This window comes from Rattus norvegicus, chromosome 12 (assembly GCF_021556685.1).
Source record: "Rattus norvegicus strain SHRSP/BbbUtx chromosome 12, alternate assembly SHRSP_T2T, whole genome shotgun sequence".
Classification (NCBI taxonomy): Eukaryota; Metazoa; Chordata; class Mammalia; order Rodentia; family Muridae; genus Rattus; species Rattus norvegicus.
In genome coordinates this window covers 50,688,567-50,705,461 of record NC_141545.1, presented here as the reverse complement: position 1 = coordinate 50,705,461, position 16,895 = coordinate 50,688,567, and the positions used below count along the sequence as shown (strand labels likewise).

Below are 16,895 nucleotides of genomic sequence, written 5' to 3'. Positions count from 1 at the left end.
GGGACCATTGTCTTGACTGTCCATTGATGTGAGAAGCCTCAGCCCGTTCATGGGAAACACTGCTCCCTGGATGGAGGAGGAGGGTCCTGAATAGTTAGAGGAGAAAGTTAGCCTAGAGCAAGCTAGCAAGGGATAGCCTTGGGGTCTTGCTGCTCTTGATTGTGATGTGGCCAGCTTTGAGCTTCTGCCTGGGCTTCAATGACAGAGTGTAACTGGGATTTTAAGCAGAATAATCCCTCCCTCCCCACCATTTCTTGTCCGGGCATTTTATCGCAGCAGCAGAAATGAAAACCCAAACAGTAACTATCCAAAAAAAAAAATCGACTGGGAATTTCAGAAGGGAAAATATAAGATATGAAATAAACCATTCAGTGGATAGAGGGGAGAGCAGGCTTCGGAAGCTGAGACAAAGGGTCTGTGGATTCAAACACAGACCAAAGATATTATCCAGTTTCTAGAAGAGGGAAAAAAAGTGAAAAAGAAAAACTGAACACAGTTTTGGGGCCAGCAAGATAATATCCATCGATCATGAAAATAGGACTGGAATCTGGGAAGAGAGGAAGAGGTACTCTAAAAAAATAAACTCCCTCGTTGCTTCTGATTTGGCTGAGGATATAAATGCACGGGCTGGAGACTTTCAGCAAATGCTGCAAAAGTGATTATGATATCTACAGTCCCTGGGAAGCGGACGTCGCCAGCATGGGGATGAACAGCAGGCTCCTGTTCCTATGAAGAAGCACTGTAAAGACTGAGAGAGGCCTCTTCCCCAGAACCACAAGCAGCTGTGGCTGTGGCCATAGCACAGGGAGAAAGGAGCCAAAGGAAGGTCTGGGACGGCAGGCAGCTCACTTCATATAGTGACATCCTAGCAATATGTCTGTGAGATCGGCCACAGAGCTTCAATGTACGAGAAAAGACAACAGAAATCAGCAATGTATTCCACCATCCTGAGTGGGAGACTTTAATATCGCTCTCAGGTCTGGTGACAAAGACCTGAGGTAAACTGAGTCAGGATGAAGGGAATCCAACCCATGGCAGAGGCTCACAGATAAGCACACCCAATCAGAATCTGCCATTGTGTCTGTGGTTTAATTCCCCTGTCTTCTTCTTTCCTCCATGTTCACGCTGCCCTCAATTTCAGTTCCTCCTGTGTCACGCTCCTCCCCACCATGGTAGCTGTGTGGCCTCCTGTGCACTCCCGAACCCACCAAGAGGCCAGTCTTCTCAGCTGAGCTCTTGTTTAAATGTCACCTTGCTGCAATCACCTTGAACACATCCACATCAAGTAGCCAGCAACCCACAATCCCTGTTCTGAGCTGCCCCGAGCAGTTGTGCATTCACACTGGACAGGTCACTCCCACCAGGGTCTCCCTAGCTTACTCTTCCAGCTTCCAGGATGTCTGCATCCTCTAACCCAATAAGGCTTAGTTAGATTTTTATGGGCCTTCCAGAAACATCTACACTAACTCTCTGGGCCCCTCCAACCACAAACTTCACCCAATGTCTTAGGGAAAGCACATGTATGTTTGGGAAACTCAGCCCCACAATGTCCTGACTCTAGTCCTCCAAGATGGCCAGCAAGCCCCAAGTTAGCTTCTCTTTCAAACCCAGCAGCCCTCAGCCTCGGCTCCCATGGAAGCAGCAACCAAGATCTATAGATAGCCAAGAGCCAGGTGCTGCCTGTGACCCCCGAAGAACTCTGAAGCCTCTGGAGTCAGCTACATTCTTCCTCTAACTTGCTCCAAAGCCTCCAGGGCAGCAGTTCTCATCTTCCTGATGCTGGGACCCCATATTACAGTCCCTTGTGTTGTGATGACCCCAACTATGAAATCATTTCCTTGCTACTTTATAACTGTAATTTTGCAACTGTTGCAAATCATAATGTGAGTATCTGGTTGCTACTTCTTAACTGTAATTTTGCTACTGTTGCAAATCATGATATAAATATCTGGTGTGCAGGATATCAGACACCTGACCCCTGTGAAAGGGTTCTTCAGCCCCCAAAGAGGCTGCCACCCACAGGTTGAGAACTGTCCATTGCTGCTTTAAAGCCAGAGCTATGTGTGCATCAGGCCTGGCTTGTGGGCATGGCCACCACTGCTGAGACATCTGCACCGTAAGGATTTTAATGAACTTCTCAATTACATAAGGTGTTTACGATCCTTAAGATTTTTTTCTCAATGCTCATCTGAACACATTTTGGAAGGGAATTTCGCAGGAGGGCCGAGTCTTACCTCTTCATAAAATTTCACCTGAGGCACCGCTTCACCGATTTCATTCAAGCAGAAATCTTTAAATAGCAGGAAGCCTAAAAGGGGGGTGGGGGGAGAAGAGGAAAAACTTCAGTCTGGGAAATGAAGAAATTATATCCTGCAGGGCTTCCCTGAAGTAATGTGCTCATAGCTCAGCATCTTGAATTGGCCAGGGACCCCAGGTGACTGTGCCACACTTGTTGTGTTTTATAGAAAAGAAAGAGCCAAGGTAGAGGAGAGGTATGGTGAGGTGGGAGGGGGTGGCTTGGTGGGCCCATGCTGAGGCAACCCTTCCCCCTGAGGTACCAGCCCATATGATGGGTTTAGTATAGAATAGAGTTTATTTAGGGCATGGGGAGGGGAGCTGAGGAGGGAGTAGGGACAGAGAGAGAGAGAGACAGAGACAGAGACAGAGACAGACAGAGAGACAGAGAGCGGGGAGGGGGGAAGGGAGTGGAGAGGAGGGGAGAGGAGAGGGGAGGAGAGGCCAGAGGCAAGGAACATGTGAAGAGAAGGAGAAAGGGGCCAGGGAGGGAAGAGAACAAGGAGTATTGGCAGTTCATCTCTGCTTATGGCCCCTCCCATCATGTAAATGAGCATTATCCTGAGGTCCCAGGTCACCATATGGAGTAAGCAGTCCAAGAGGGCAGAGATGCAGAGCAGAGCGGGTTCCTGTGAAGACAGGGCTGGCTGCCTGGAGCTGGCCCAGCTTACCCGGTTCTTCTCTCCACCTTCTCTCCTACCTCCCATTTCAGCAAACTCACAAGCTCCCCATTCTCAAAGGGTTCTTGGCTCAGGACACCAGAACCATTTGAAGCAAACCATACCTTATGCCTGGAGCACCCCACCCCCAACCCCCACACAAACAGTTCCCTCCAACGTGTCCCCAGGATCTGCCTATGCTCTGATGTCTGCCCTGGAAGAGACAGAACCCCATGGTAGAATCCATATGGGGGAGGGGGGTGTCCCTGTCCATACATGATTGCTCAAAGGTGAGTGTGCAGGTGTGTGCACATGTCTGCATGTGCAGGCCAGGTATCAATTCCAGGGGTCTCCTGTTGAGCCCTGGAATCTGTCTGTCTCAGTGGTGCTGGAGTTAGAGGTGAGCACGGACCATAGGCTCACCTCACTTCATTGCACTGAGCACCTCCCCGAGCCCAGGAGAGGGCAGCCTTTTCCACCGCTTCCCCAACAGGCATCCAGGGAGACACCTGCCACTCTAGTAAATTTTCTGTATCTAAAGTTCCTGTCCTTCACAAACACAGCACCTAGCAGAAGCCTCACAGCCAAGCCTGGGCTAGCCAATTGCATTAAGGGTAGAGGTGGAGGAGTCAGAATACAGAAAGTTGGGGACTAGGGAGATGTGCCTGCCTGCCTAGCCAGAAGAGGGTGTTAGATCCCTTAGAGCTGGACTTAGAGGTGGGTGTGTGCTGTCAGGTATGAATTCTGGGATCTGACCACCCTGGTCTCTCAGAAGAGTAGCAAGAACTCTTAACCACGGAGCCACCTTTCCAGCTCCCAAATGACACTCTTTTAAGTTAATTTTTGAAACAGAAACACCCCAGTAAAACAGTGGGTAAGCTGTCTGGGTGTGGAGGTTGAACACTTTGAGTGCAGGCACATAGAAGGGCCCTGATGCAGCTGTGATTCTCTGAGGTATTCTGAGACTCCCCCTACCAACCACTAGAGAGCCAGGTTACAAAAACTGTGCTCAGTGAGGGTCTCCTTCATTGCTGGGGAGGGGTAGTAATGCCGTAGTTCCTCCTGCTTCTGAATCCATGGGCACAGAAGAGACTCTGCTGCTTAGTGACTGAAGGCCAAGGGCCCTTGGATGGAGACTCACTAGGGGTATGAGGAAGGATGTGTGTGTCATACAGGAGGAGGGGCCTAAGCACTCAGCTCCACTAAGCACCAAAGACTTTGTCCATGGAGTTAAAGCCAGTGGGAACTGCAGCTTGACTCAGAATGAACGGCTCAGGGTCCAGACCCTTCAGGAATGACGGTGTTTCCCCCACAAGCAAAGACTTCAGTGGAGGAGCTTAGGGAAGCAGAGGGTTGGGGTTGGGGGATAGAAGGCAGCTTTGACTGTTAGCCAGGACCAAGTAGCCAAGCTCAGAACTAATCAGGTGTCATAGACTTCCTCCATGTTTTAGGCATGAGTCTGTGCAGACACTAAGCAAAGGGCTCTGATTTCTTCCCTCTTTTATCCTCTCACCAGATGGACCAACTTCCCCTTCGTGTGTGAGCGCTGTTAACCATGTAGCTTGTGGGATAGAGGGGAGAGGAGGGGAGAATGGTAACCATTTTCCCAGGTCCTTGCACCCTCATGGAAAAAGTTACTGCGTTTTCAGTTGTACACGGTGCTTGGACATGAGAAGAGAGACACCCAAGGCGGTGCAACAGTTGACACCACCTGAGGCAGAGGACTGACGGTAAACTGCATAAGGTAGCAGAGAAAGACTGTGCCAAGGTGGCCCTTCCTATGACTCTGTGTGTGTGTGTGTGTGTGTGTGTGTGTGTTTGTATGTATGTGTGTATGTGTTTATCTGTGTCTGTGCGTCTGTGTATATATGTATGTTTATGTTTGTATGTCTGTGTGTATCTATGTGTCTATGTGTGTCTGTGTTTATGTGAATGTGTATATATGTTTGTCTGTGTATGTGTGTCTGCATGTTTATGTGTGTCTGTGTGTATATGTGTATGTTTGTGTGTGTATATGTATGTATCTACAAGTCTGTATATATGTGTATGTATGTATATTTGTGTCTGTGTCTGTTTGTCTGTATGTCTGTGTATGTCTGTGTATATGTGTATATGTGTGTATATGTGTATGTGTGTGTCTGTGTCTTTGTGTGTGTTTGTGTATCTATGTGTATATGTGTGTCTCTGTGTGTGCCTGTGTATATATGTGTGATGTGTTTGTATGTGTATATGTATATATGTGTGTAAGTGTGTGTGTACACAGAGCTCTAACTGACATCCAAAATCGTCGATAGTTCACAGAGCAGACCTGTGCACTTGCACAGTGAAAACTCCTATAAACGCAGGGAAAGCTGAAGGCTCACCTGGAGAGAGGATGGTAATGGAGACAGACAACGGGGGACACAGAGGCTCAGGTGTGAGCCGTGAGCATGTTAGTGGTGACTTAGTTCCCTGGTGGGTGTGGAGTGTGGAGCACCTCATCCATGAGTTCCCCAGCACTGTACCATGGCCAGCTCAGAAAGGAACGCTGCTCTTAGATGCACAGACTCATTCACAGTGTCTGAGGGGCATGGTGTATCTGATTCACCAAAGGACACACAAGCACAAGATAAAAACAGAACAAAACTACAAGAGAACATGAAGAGAGTGGCAAAAACCGCGAGCACCAGGCTTCTAGGATGAGGCTCCTTCACCTGCCCTCGGGGATAAAGACGCTTAAAATGACAGAAAACACAAAATTATATTTTTACAAAAGGCAATATATGGATCCAAGTGGTACCCACCTACAATCCAGCACCCAAGAGGCTGCGGTAGGAGGACTGTTAAACTGCTAGACCAAAATCCTGGGCTACATAGCAGATTTCAGGCTAGCCTGGACTACACTGTGAGACTATGCCTGAAATAAAACAAACACCAACGCGACGGGTGACAGAGGTAAAGTAAAAAGTAAGGTTATGTAACTTACAGAAGGAGCTATTGTATTGTGCTGGAGAAATAACCAAACCCCCGCCTTTAACAATTAAAAAATTTAATGTAGGAATAAGTGATGTCGTCGTGGGTTTCTAATGTGAATTGCTTTTCATAATTAGCGATTACCTAACCTCTTGAGATTGTTGAGTTTGGCATTAAAGAAAAAACAAACTTTGAGTACATTGTATCCTTGGGCTAACACACAAGAAAAAAAATGTAAATGCTAATACAATTTACCGGGAGTGCATTTTAGATCCACTGCAATTAACCTGATGTGGAGAGGTAAGGAGGAGCCGCCGTACAGGCAGCCAAGATGGCATGCTCCAAGAGTTCTCTAAAACTCCTTCAGATGGCTGTTTCCCTGCTCCACACCAGTGTCTTCTTCTTCTTCAGGAGTGACTGAGCAAACATTCCCCCCACACACTCTGCCCTGCGATCATGTCAAGTGGCTCAAAATGAATTTCTCTATGCCAGTATCATGAACGGACCACGTGAATTACCCTGAAACATGGCATGACTATTGAGCCTGCTTCAATTAGGTGAACAAGCTCACAAAAACCAACATGGTGTGCTTCTAGCATTTGTATATAGTTCCTCAAGTTTAAAAAGAAAGAAAAAAAGAGTTTGGGCAGATGAGATGTCTCAGTGGGTAAAGGAACTTGCCACCAAGCTGACCACCTGAGTTTGGTCACCAGGACCCATGTAGGAGAAGGAAAAACGTGACTCCCATAAGTTGTCCTCTGACCTCCACAGATGCACTTTCACAAACACACACAACACTACACACACACACACAATCAGACACATACACAAACACACATGCACAAACACACACATACATATACAGACAAATATACACACACATACATACACATACACACATACAAACACACACACAAACACACACATATATATACAGACAAATATACACACACATACATACACATACACACATACAAACACACACAAACACACACATCCACAAACATACACATACATACATACATATACACAAACACACATACAAATACATATATACACACATACGTATATATACACAAACACACATACATACACAAACACACACACTATCAAACACATACACAAACACACATACAAACACATAAAAATGCACACACACACATACACATACACACATACAAACACACACACAAACACATAAAAATGCACACACACACATACACATACACACATACAAACACACACACAAACATACACATCCACAACCATACACATACATACATACATATGCACAAACACATATACAAATACATACATACACACATACGTACATATACACAAACACACATACATACACAAATACACACACAAACACATATAAATGCACACACACACACACACACACACACACACTGCAACTTTTTTTTTCTTTTTTTCGGAGCTGGGGACCGAACCCAAGGCCTTGCGGTTGCTAGGCAACAATGCAACTTTTAAAAGAAAAGATTCTTGGAGCAATTTTCAGAGGCTTTCAGCTCTCAGATTCCATTTTTTTTCTAAACACAGCAAACTTAATTGAACAATCCCATTACAGGATGGGTGGTCAGACATCAGCGTAGCCAAGAGCCATGGTGTAAAGACCAGAGGACAAGGAAACAGAAGCAAGCCTGAGACTCGGAGACACCTCCAGCTTGCAGCACCCAGACAGGAGACGCCAGGAACTAGACAGCCCCGGAATAAAAATAAAATAATCCAAAGGGCAGACAGTGAGCACCCACCATCTTGACGCTGTATAGAATGACAAAATGGCCCCAGTAGGGAAACCATTTGTACTGAATTTTCTTACAAAGCTTCAAAGGTTAGCCGAGGAGCTTCAGATGGAGCAAGAGCTAGGAACTGAGCCACGATAAAGTAAAACGCTTCCCTGTGGCATGATAAAGTAACTGAAGAGGTTTACTTCAGCCTTCCGCACGCACACAGCACACGGAAGCACACGCAGCAGTGCCGTTCATACCGGTGGGTGCGATGTTAGGGACAAGTCTAACCAGACACGCGTATGTCGCCTAGGCTGAACGTTACGAGACACCGATGACTAAGATCAAGAGGGCACACATCCGTCAAGAGCCACATCACGTTCCAGGGCAGCATTGATTAAACCCGCCTTCCAATTAGTGCGATCCCGGCGCCAGGTCCAGCGGGAAATGTTGTAGGAAGTCAGTCCACGAATTCTCACATTTATGGCAAAGAGTGCAGACAACAACAGCAGGGGCTGGCCCCCTCGTTAAACTTTTTAAGTTAGTACATAATGGTGCACAGTGGTCGGGGTTTGGGCATTCAGACTTAAACCTTCCCAGAAAGAAGTCCCAGGAAGGGCCCTGCTGCTTTAGAGTCAGGAGAAAAGTGTTCAACTCTGGGTGGCCAGGCTACACTGGTTGGAATCCAGGCCTGACAGTTCCCAGGAAACCCAGCAGGCTCTTAGGGGAGTTAATGGGATCGTTTATTTATCAAATGACGTGGCTCGTGTGAACAAGAGGGCGAACGGCCGTGCATGTGGCTGAAGGACAATCCGTGGAATGCCCTGGACTGGATGCCAAAACAAAATAAAACCAGGGGTGGGGGCAGGGGGAATTCTAGAATGCTGTCACAGGGAAATCGCACCCAGCCCTGCAGATAGCTGGACTCCTTCCAGCTTTATGGAGTGGTCCTGTCACACGATGATAGTCTCCAGCCACAGACCAGGGCGGGCTGCCTCCGGGTTACACTGCTTTATTCCCCCCTCTCAGTCTCAGGCACCTTGTCCTTAGGGTTTCTTCTGCCACAGCTAACAGCTGATTTGGGCTCACACTTCCACACCAGTCTGTCACAGAAGGAAGTCAGGGCAGGAAGTCACACAGGACAGGAACCTGGAGGCAGGAACTAATGCAGAGGCCGTGGAGGGGTGCTGCTTGCTCAGCCTGCTTTCTTATAGACCCCAGGACCACCAGCCCAGGGATGGCCCCGCCCACAATGGGCTGAGCCCTTCCCATCAATCATTTATTAAGAAAATGCCCTGCAGGGTTGCCTCAAGACAACCTCATGGAAGAGTTTTCTCAATCGATGTTCCCTCTCTCCAAACGGCCCTAGCTTATGTCAAGCTGACAGAAAACTAACCATGACGTTCTTCTACAGCACAAACGCTGACAGCTAAACAGATCTCAAATGATTTATGAAGGAAAAGAAATACTCAAATAGACCATCATAGAACCATCCACCCGCACTGGCGTCTGTGGATATCAGGCACGGGAGTGTCACACACCATAGATGCCCACCATGTCCTGCCTCTACATGAGGTAATCAAGAGCAGTCATTGAGCAGAGTGTGTCTCCTCTGTGCTCCATGCTGACTTTGAGTCCCATGGGAACGTCTTCCCAGGGGTACTACATTCCAGACAAGTTTACTGACAGTAAAAAAAACCCTGTGTCCCACGCATGTGTCATACCACACATATGACTGTGGAGCCCTCAGAGCTGTCATTCACTGACAACAGAGAGCCAACAGCTGCCTTGAGTACAGGAACAGACTGCCTGGGGGGAGGGGTGCACAGCTTACACAGCTTCCTTCTGGTACCCCAGGAGGCTGCAGCCCCTCTGCTCTCTGGTGTCTTTTCCCAGTAGTCCTTCCCCAGTCACCCAGACCATACCTGATGTCTCAGTTAAGGTTTTACTGCTGTGAGCAGACAGCATGACCAAGGCAACTCTTTTTTTTTTTTCAGTTACTACTGTACTTTATTGTGTTCAACCAAATCACCATGTTACAAAAATAGCAAGCTGCCATAATAAAAAATAAGGCTCCTCTATCCAGCACCAGATAGCATCATTTTACTTTCAAGCCTAGAAATTGCACACTTGTATATAAACCAACCGAAGATGAGGATTGAGAGTTCATCTTGGTGGATTTTTCCTTTGATGAATATGAAGTGTCCTTCCTTATCTTTTTTGATGACTTTTAATTGAAAATTGATTTTATTTGATATTAGAATGGCTACTCCAGCTTGCTTCTTCTGACCATTTGCTTGGAAAGTTGTTTTCCAGCCTTTCACTCTGAGGTAGTGTCTGTCTTTGTCTCTGAGGTGTGTTTCCTGTAGGCAGCAGAATGCAGGGTCCTCATTGCGTATCCAGTTTGTTAATCTATGTCTTTTTATTGGGGAGTTGAGGCCATTGATGTTGAGAGATATTAAGGAATAGTGATTATTGCTTCCTGTTATATTCATATTTGGATGTGAGGTTATGTTTGTGTGCTTTTCTTCTCTTTGTTTTGTTGCCAAGATGATTAGTTTCTTGCTTCTTCTAGGGTATAGCTCCAAGGCAACTCTCATAAGGACAACATTTAATTGGGGCTGGCTTACAGGTTCACCAACGCGGGAACATGGCAGCATCCAGGCAGGCATAGTGCAGGAGGAGCTGAGAGTTCTACATCTTCATGTGAAGGCTGCTAGCAGAATACTGAGTTCCAGGCAGCTAGGATGAGGGTCTTAAGCCTACACCCACAGTGACACACCTACTCCAAACAGGGCCACACCTACTCCAATAGAGCTACACCTCCTTCAACAAGGCCACACCTACTCCAACATGGCCACACTTCCTCCAACAAGGCCACACCTCCTCCAACAAGGCCACACCTTACTCCAATAAGGCCACACCCACTCCAATAGGCCACACCCACTCCAATAAGGCCACACCTCCAAATAGTGCCACCCCCTAGGCCAAGCACACACAAACCATCACACCTGACGTCCTGGTGATTTCCAGATTCCAGGGATGCTGCTGGAAACATTAGAAAACACACATTTCCCCACAGCACATACCTGCTTTGTACCAAGGACAGTCTCCCTATCCTGCCTGCCCAGGATGGCTGGTTCCAGCAGATGGGCCACTCCCTGCCCATACTGTATTTACATATTTACATGCTGTATTTACTGTGCCTCCACACCTGCCAATTCTCCACAAGACATTCCTCAGCCATCCACCTTCCAACTGCAGCTGGCGAACACTCGCTGCGCCCACAGGACTTCAAGTCTTACGTGAAGCAGCGACCCCTCATAGGTACAAGAAGTCATCCATTTCCTCCAGTCCCCCCACACTGGGTTCCTAACCTTCCCAAAATAAGGTCTCGGGATCTGGGGTCACCGAGGAATCTAGCCTCCAGGCATGCCTGTGAGAAGGTTGTCTTGATTGAGTTAACTGAGGCGGGAAGACCCGTCCACTGTAGGCGACAGCACTCCCTGGCTGGGGTCCTCCACTCTGTGAGTGGAGAAGCAGACTGCGTTCATCACTATCTGCTTCCTGCTTGAGGGTGTGCTGTGATGTGATTGGCAGCTTCAGGCTCCTGCTGCCTTGAGTCCTGTGCCACAACGGACTGTCCCTTGAGCAAACCCTTCCTCCCCAAAGTGCTTTCGTCAGAGTGTCTTCAAACTCATCTCTTTCTGCTTCCCCCTTCCCGAGTGCAGGAACTGTGGTCATGCACCACCACTCAGAGGCAGGGTTGGGAGTCTTTGTGCCAGCTATGGAGAGCTACGTGAGTGTCCCCCTCAGCAGCACGGCTGTCTGTCCTGTGGTGTACCATGACAAAGGGGACTGTTATGTGAGCCCTGGCTCTGTGTGAGCGATGCTTGTAGTCTTTCTCTGCTCCTCCCCTACATTTCTGGAGTGCTTGGGAGACCTCTTGTGTCTCCTTGTCCATATGCCACAGGCTTTGGGGCTGGCAGCTAGGACCATGTTTACGGAGTTACCCTGCCACATTAAGTACGTAGTCCCCATTTGCTTCTGTTTGCCTCTCACCAGGTCAGAATCATGTGAGGACAGGGGCTCACCCTTCTTCTCCTCTCTGTCCCCTGGCTAGGGCCAACCCAAGTCAGAGCAGTGGAAAAATCAGCCATGAAGGGTTCTAGAGGAAGGGACACGCCAGCTGGGCCTGGATGTGTGCACAGGCCACAGAGGGAATAGTGAAGGCTCTGTCTGATGCAGAGACTTGTAACTGAGATGCAATGGTGACTTTGGCTTAGAAGAGCAAGTCCCTGTAGGGAAGAGAGGGGGAGTGAAGGGCTGCTCTGCCACAGGGCCACACCACCACACGGCCACACCACCACACCACCACAGCACTACATGGCCACACCATCACACCACCACAAGGCCACACCACCACACCACCACACCACCACACGACCACACCGCCACACAGCCACACTGCCACACCACCACACGGCCACACCACAGGGTCTCCAATGCGCTGTTAGAGCTGCCGCATCCAGCAGCCAAGGGACCCATTTGCAGGAAACCCACATTCGATATTCATCAGCTGGACAGTATGGTGTTTGCTGGAGGCTTCCAACTGCCAAAAGGCCTGTGGGGAATAATTTTAATAAAGTGGGCAATTGGCTTTTTTTTTTATAAGATATGAAAATCCAGCTCGCAAGTTCAGGGCTGAAGACACTTGAGCCAAGACAGTTCCTGAACACTCAGCCCTGAGCTAAGCTAAAATTCCACATTGGAAATTCAATTCCCATTCAATTCACCATTGGTTCCAAGGAACCTCTCTCTCTCTCTCTCTCTCTCTCTCTCTCTCTCTCTCTCTCTCTCTCACACACACACACACACACACACACACACACACACACACACACGAGCAAACACATTCTCCACAGTGTCAAAAGTGCTAACAGATGCCTCAGAAAGGAAGGACTGCAAACACTTCAATGAACTGATTGTTCATCCAAGGCATTGTCCCCTGGATGTGGAAAAACCCAGGCACCCAGTCCTGAGGTGTCCACGGCCCTTGTATAAGGTGTCCTACTTGTGTGGAATCCGGACCCATGCACCCACGCACTTGACATCTTCTGAGACCAGAGAAAAAGAGGGCAGCCTGAAACCCCAAATTATTCATTAAATAAAAGTTTGCATCCTAAACCAACTGGATGGGGGGCTTGGGTTGCAGTCAAGTCCCCATCATTTGGGGAGAGAGGACAGAAATGTCTTGAGATGGTCAGGAGTGGGCATACTTTAAAACCTGCTGTCCTGTACCACATCAGCATGCCAGCTCCATGTGCCTCTTCCCTGTGCTGAGGTCGCTTTCTGCAGAATGGTGTGGTTGAAGGCTGCTCTGCGGTCACCCTTTCCCGAATGTGCTTTATAATGGATCTTTCTGTACACACTCTGCCCACCCTCTCATCTTCTCATCGCCACCCCGTCCTCCCATCCATCCTCCCACCATCGTCTCATTCTCCCATCGACCCATCCATCCTCCCATCCTCCTGTGCTCCCATCATCCTCCCATCCATCACCCCGTCCTCCTGTGCTCCCATCCTCCCATCCTCCCATGCTCCCATCATCCTTCCATCCATCATCCCATCCTCCCACCCATCATCCCCATGCCACCATCGTCCTCCTACCCATCCTCCCATCCTTCCGTGCTCCCATCATCCTCCCACCCATCCTCCCATTCTCCCATCATCCTCCCATCATCCTCCCACCCATCATCCCATCCCTCCTCCAATCATCTTTCCCATGCCCCCATCGTCCTCCCACCCTCCCATCATTCCCATCATCATCCTATCTTCCCACCCCCTCATCATTCCCAGTGCGAAATGCAGTGAACATGGCAGTTCTGCAGCAGCGTTCAGGGAATGAGGACCGGGAAAAATCAGCAGCGCCCAGCACGTGTGTGATTTGCTCAGGCAATGTTCCAGGTCTGCTGCTTCCTGGGCCTGCAGGCATAGAAGCTGCTGTGGTAGACAGCCTGGACAGGGTTGCTCATTGGAGAGGAAAGTCTACCTTTTTAAAAGATGCAGGTAGCTCTGCCAGCCTGTGAGTCATGGATCAAAGGCCAGGAGCCCAGGGAGGTTCTGGGGACAAGGAGGCACAGCGTAGCAGATTCGTGACTCACTAAATTGTGTCTTTCCCCAACCTTCCTCTGGGCAATGACAATTATGCCCACTTCTAGAATTTGAGTAATGGCTTAACAAGGAGACAACAAGTTTTCCTGTGAGGTAATTACAGCCTTCTGTCAGCTTACACCCCAGACTGCTGATCAATGGGTCCTTAGTTCCCAGGGGTGCAGAGGCTGTGGGATGGGGCAGACAGAAGTTCTCTGTCTGATCCCAGGTTGACAGGATGGCTGCCAAGACTACCTCACCACCGTCTAATGGATGGCTCCTCTCCCTCCTTCTGTTTCCTTCTGCGTGGCTTCTCTATCCAAAATGAAAATTGAGGAGTCTGGGACTGACCAGCCCAGTGCCCCAGGGCTTGCCTGCCTCCTGCCCTGAAACCCTTTCCATCCAAAATCCAATTAGCAACGCTTAGCTCAGTGTCCATCCCTAACATCAGGAAACTCAAAGGGATCCTTAACTCTCCACTCCTGCAGGAGAAGCCTTACAAAGCCGGCGTCCTTGATGCTGACTCAAAGCAGGACCCTAGTCTCTCCTCTGTTGAAGTAGAAGGTGACTGGGCTGGGCTGGAGGACGCTGTGCTGATGACATAGTGGGGGGGGGCCAGCAGGAGAGGGTCAGTGCAGGGAGAATGGGGAAGCAGGATAGTCCCAGATACAGAACCCACTCTAGGACCACATGCAGAAGGCCCAGTTGACCCCAGCCAGAGGCCGCTCAGCTATAAATGCTACAGACTCTATTCTGCTTTAAGGCACAAAGCATCACAAATAGTCACTGTATGAGCCACGAAAAAGATCGGAAGCTTTGCCCATTGAGATCAACAACAATGAGCTATAAGCTCTTCTCTTTGTAGACAGGGTCTCAGGTAGCCCAAGCCAGCCCCAAGCTCACTGTGTAGTAAAGGATATCCTTTAACTTCTGTCCCTCTACATCCCAAATGCTGGGGTCACAATGAGACAGCAGGTGTGTGCCACCACACCCAGTTTGTGCAAAGCTGTGGATCAAACCCAGGGCTTCACGCATTAGAGGCAAGTGCTCTACCCACTGAGCCACACCAGCAGTCCCTAGAATGTCTTATTCAGCATTACCTATAGCTTCTGGTGTGCCAGCAGTTCTGTGTGTCCATCACACTGGAATAAGACCTAGGATGAATCTGTCTCTGCAGGGAGCTCTCTCAGCAATGCCCTCTTCTTCAAAAGGATGCTGTGAGACTGTGGTCTCTGTTTTACCCACATGTTATTTTGTTGTTGTTTTATCGGGAAACACATGCTATTGTTCTCTAACCTTGTGGCAAGCCTAATTTTTATGCCTGGGCCTCCAAGAATCAAATGCAATTTGTGTATTCGTTCTAGAAAAACATTATTTTAAATCATGCTGCTACAAACAATTGAGAGAAACATTTGAAAGATTAAGAATTACTGTGAAAAATGAAAACTATGAAATTTTAAAGAATTAGGAGAAAAAAAGTAAAACCAAGTACTCAGACAGGATGTAGACTAGTCTAAGGCTTGCACATGTACACATGAACTTATATGCACACACATGCATACCACGACTGTACTACAGACATGCCAATACATACACAAGGAGAGTGAACAGCCACACACAGGCACACACACAGACATACACACAGGTGCACACGCACAGGTGCACATACAGGTACACACCCATAGGTACACACACAGACATGCACAGAGGTCCACAAACACAGGTACACATACAGGCATGCATGCATGTGCACACACAGGTGCACACACACAGGCATGCACACAGACATGCACACCAATACATACACACAGGTTTATACATAGACAGGTACACACACAGACATGCACACAGGTACACACACATAGGTATACACACAGACATGCATGCAGGTGCATACACTTAAGTACACACACAGGCATGCACACAGGTACACACACATAGGTATACACACAGACATGCATGCAGGTGCATACACTTAAGTACACACACAGGCATGCACACAGGTGCACAAACACAGCTACAGACAGACATGTACATAGGTAGATAGGTGCACATACATGTGTACACACAGGTGTGCACACACACAGGTACACACAGACGCGCGCACAGGTGTACACACAGGTGCACATACAAGTACACAAACATGCACACAGGTGCACACATAGGTGCATACACACACATACATACTGCAACTGTACAACAGACATACCAACACACATACAGAGAGGAGTGTGAGCAGCCACACATAGGCACATACACACACATACACACACAAACATGCACACAGGTGCATATATACACATACAGACCACACCTACCCACATATAAGTATGCACATATATGCACACATGTGTGCATGTGTGTACACACACACACACACACTTTACTGGAACTAATAACCTAGTTCAGGCTCCAGGATCTAGCTGTAGAACACACCATTATTTCCACATCCCAGCAATGAGCAATCAAAAGTGAAACCAAGAAAACAGCTCCGGCTCCAGACCACAGACAGGGGCTCCTCATTAAGGAATAAGCTCACTGAAGCCTGGAAAGGGGTGGCAGTGTCTGAAGCAGCAGAGGCTGTTCACCAACAGCTCAAACGGTGGCTCCCAGCAGCACAGATTCAAGACTCGCCATCCCAGACCCAGAGGAAACTGCAAAGTGATTGCTAAAAAAACGAGACCTCACACAGAAACACAAAGGGTCCAGAGTGACCCCAAACAACCTTAAAGCAAACGAACAGGCCATGGTGGGGACTTTTCATTTCCCAGTTCCAAACTTTGCTCTGAAGTCTCGGGCCTAAGCAGACACAGGGATGGACAGACAACACCACCAGAGGCCCAACTAAGCCAATTCTACAGTCGGTTAATTTTCAGTAACAATCATCAGAGACAATCCAATGGGAAAAGGACAGTGTCATGCATAGAAGAGCAGAGGGGCAGGTGAGATGGCTCAGCTGGTAAAAGGTGATTTCAGCCAAGCCCGGCAGCCTGAGTTCAATCCTAGAACCTACGTGGAAGCAGGAGAGAACCGATTCTAGGAAGTTGCCCTTTGACCTGTCATGTGATTCTTGGAATGCACATGCC

The 16,895-nt window shown here is 48.3% G+C and overlaps 1 protein-coding gene across 2 annotated transcripts in view; it reads right to left on the bottom strand.

The window, feature by feature from the left end:
- Positions 1 to 16,895, bottom strand: part of Grk3 (G protein-coupled receptor kinase 3) — a 110,529-nt gene that overhangs the window by 61,193 nt on the left and 32,441 nt on the right. For both annotated transcript variants that reach the window (XM_087577781.1, NM_012897.4), the window contains exon 3: positions 2,235 to 2,308. In XM_087577781.1, the coding sequence (XP_087433907.1) occupies positions 2,235 to 2,308 (74 nt within the window). The remainder of the gene's footprint in view (positions 1 to 2,234; positions 2,309 to 16,895) is intronic.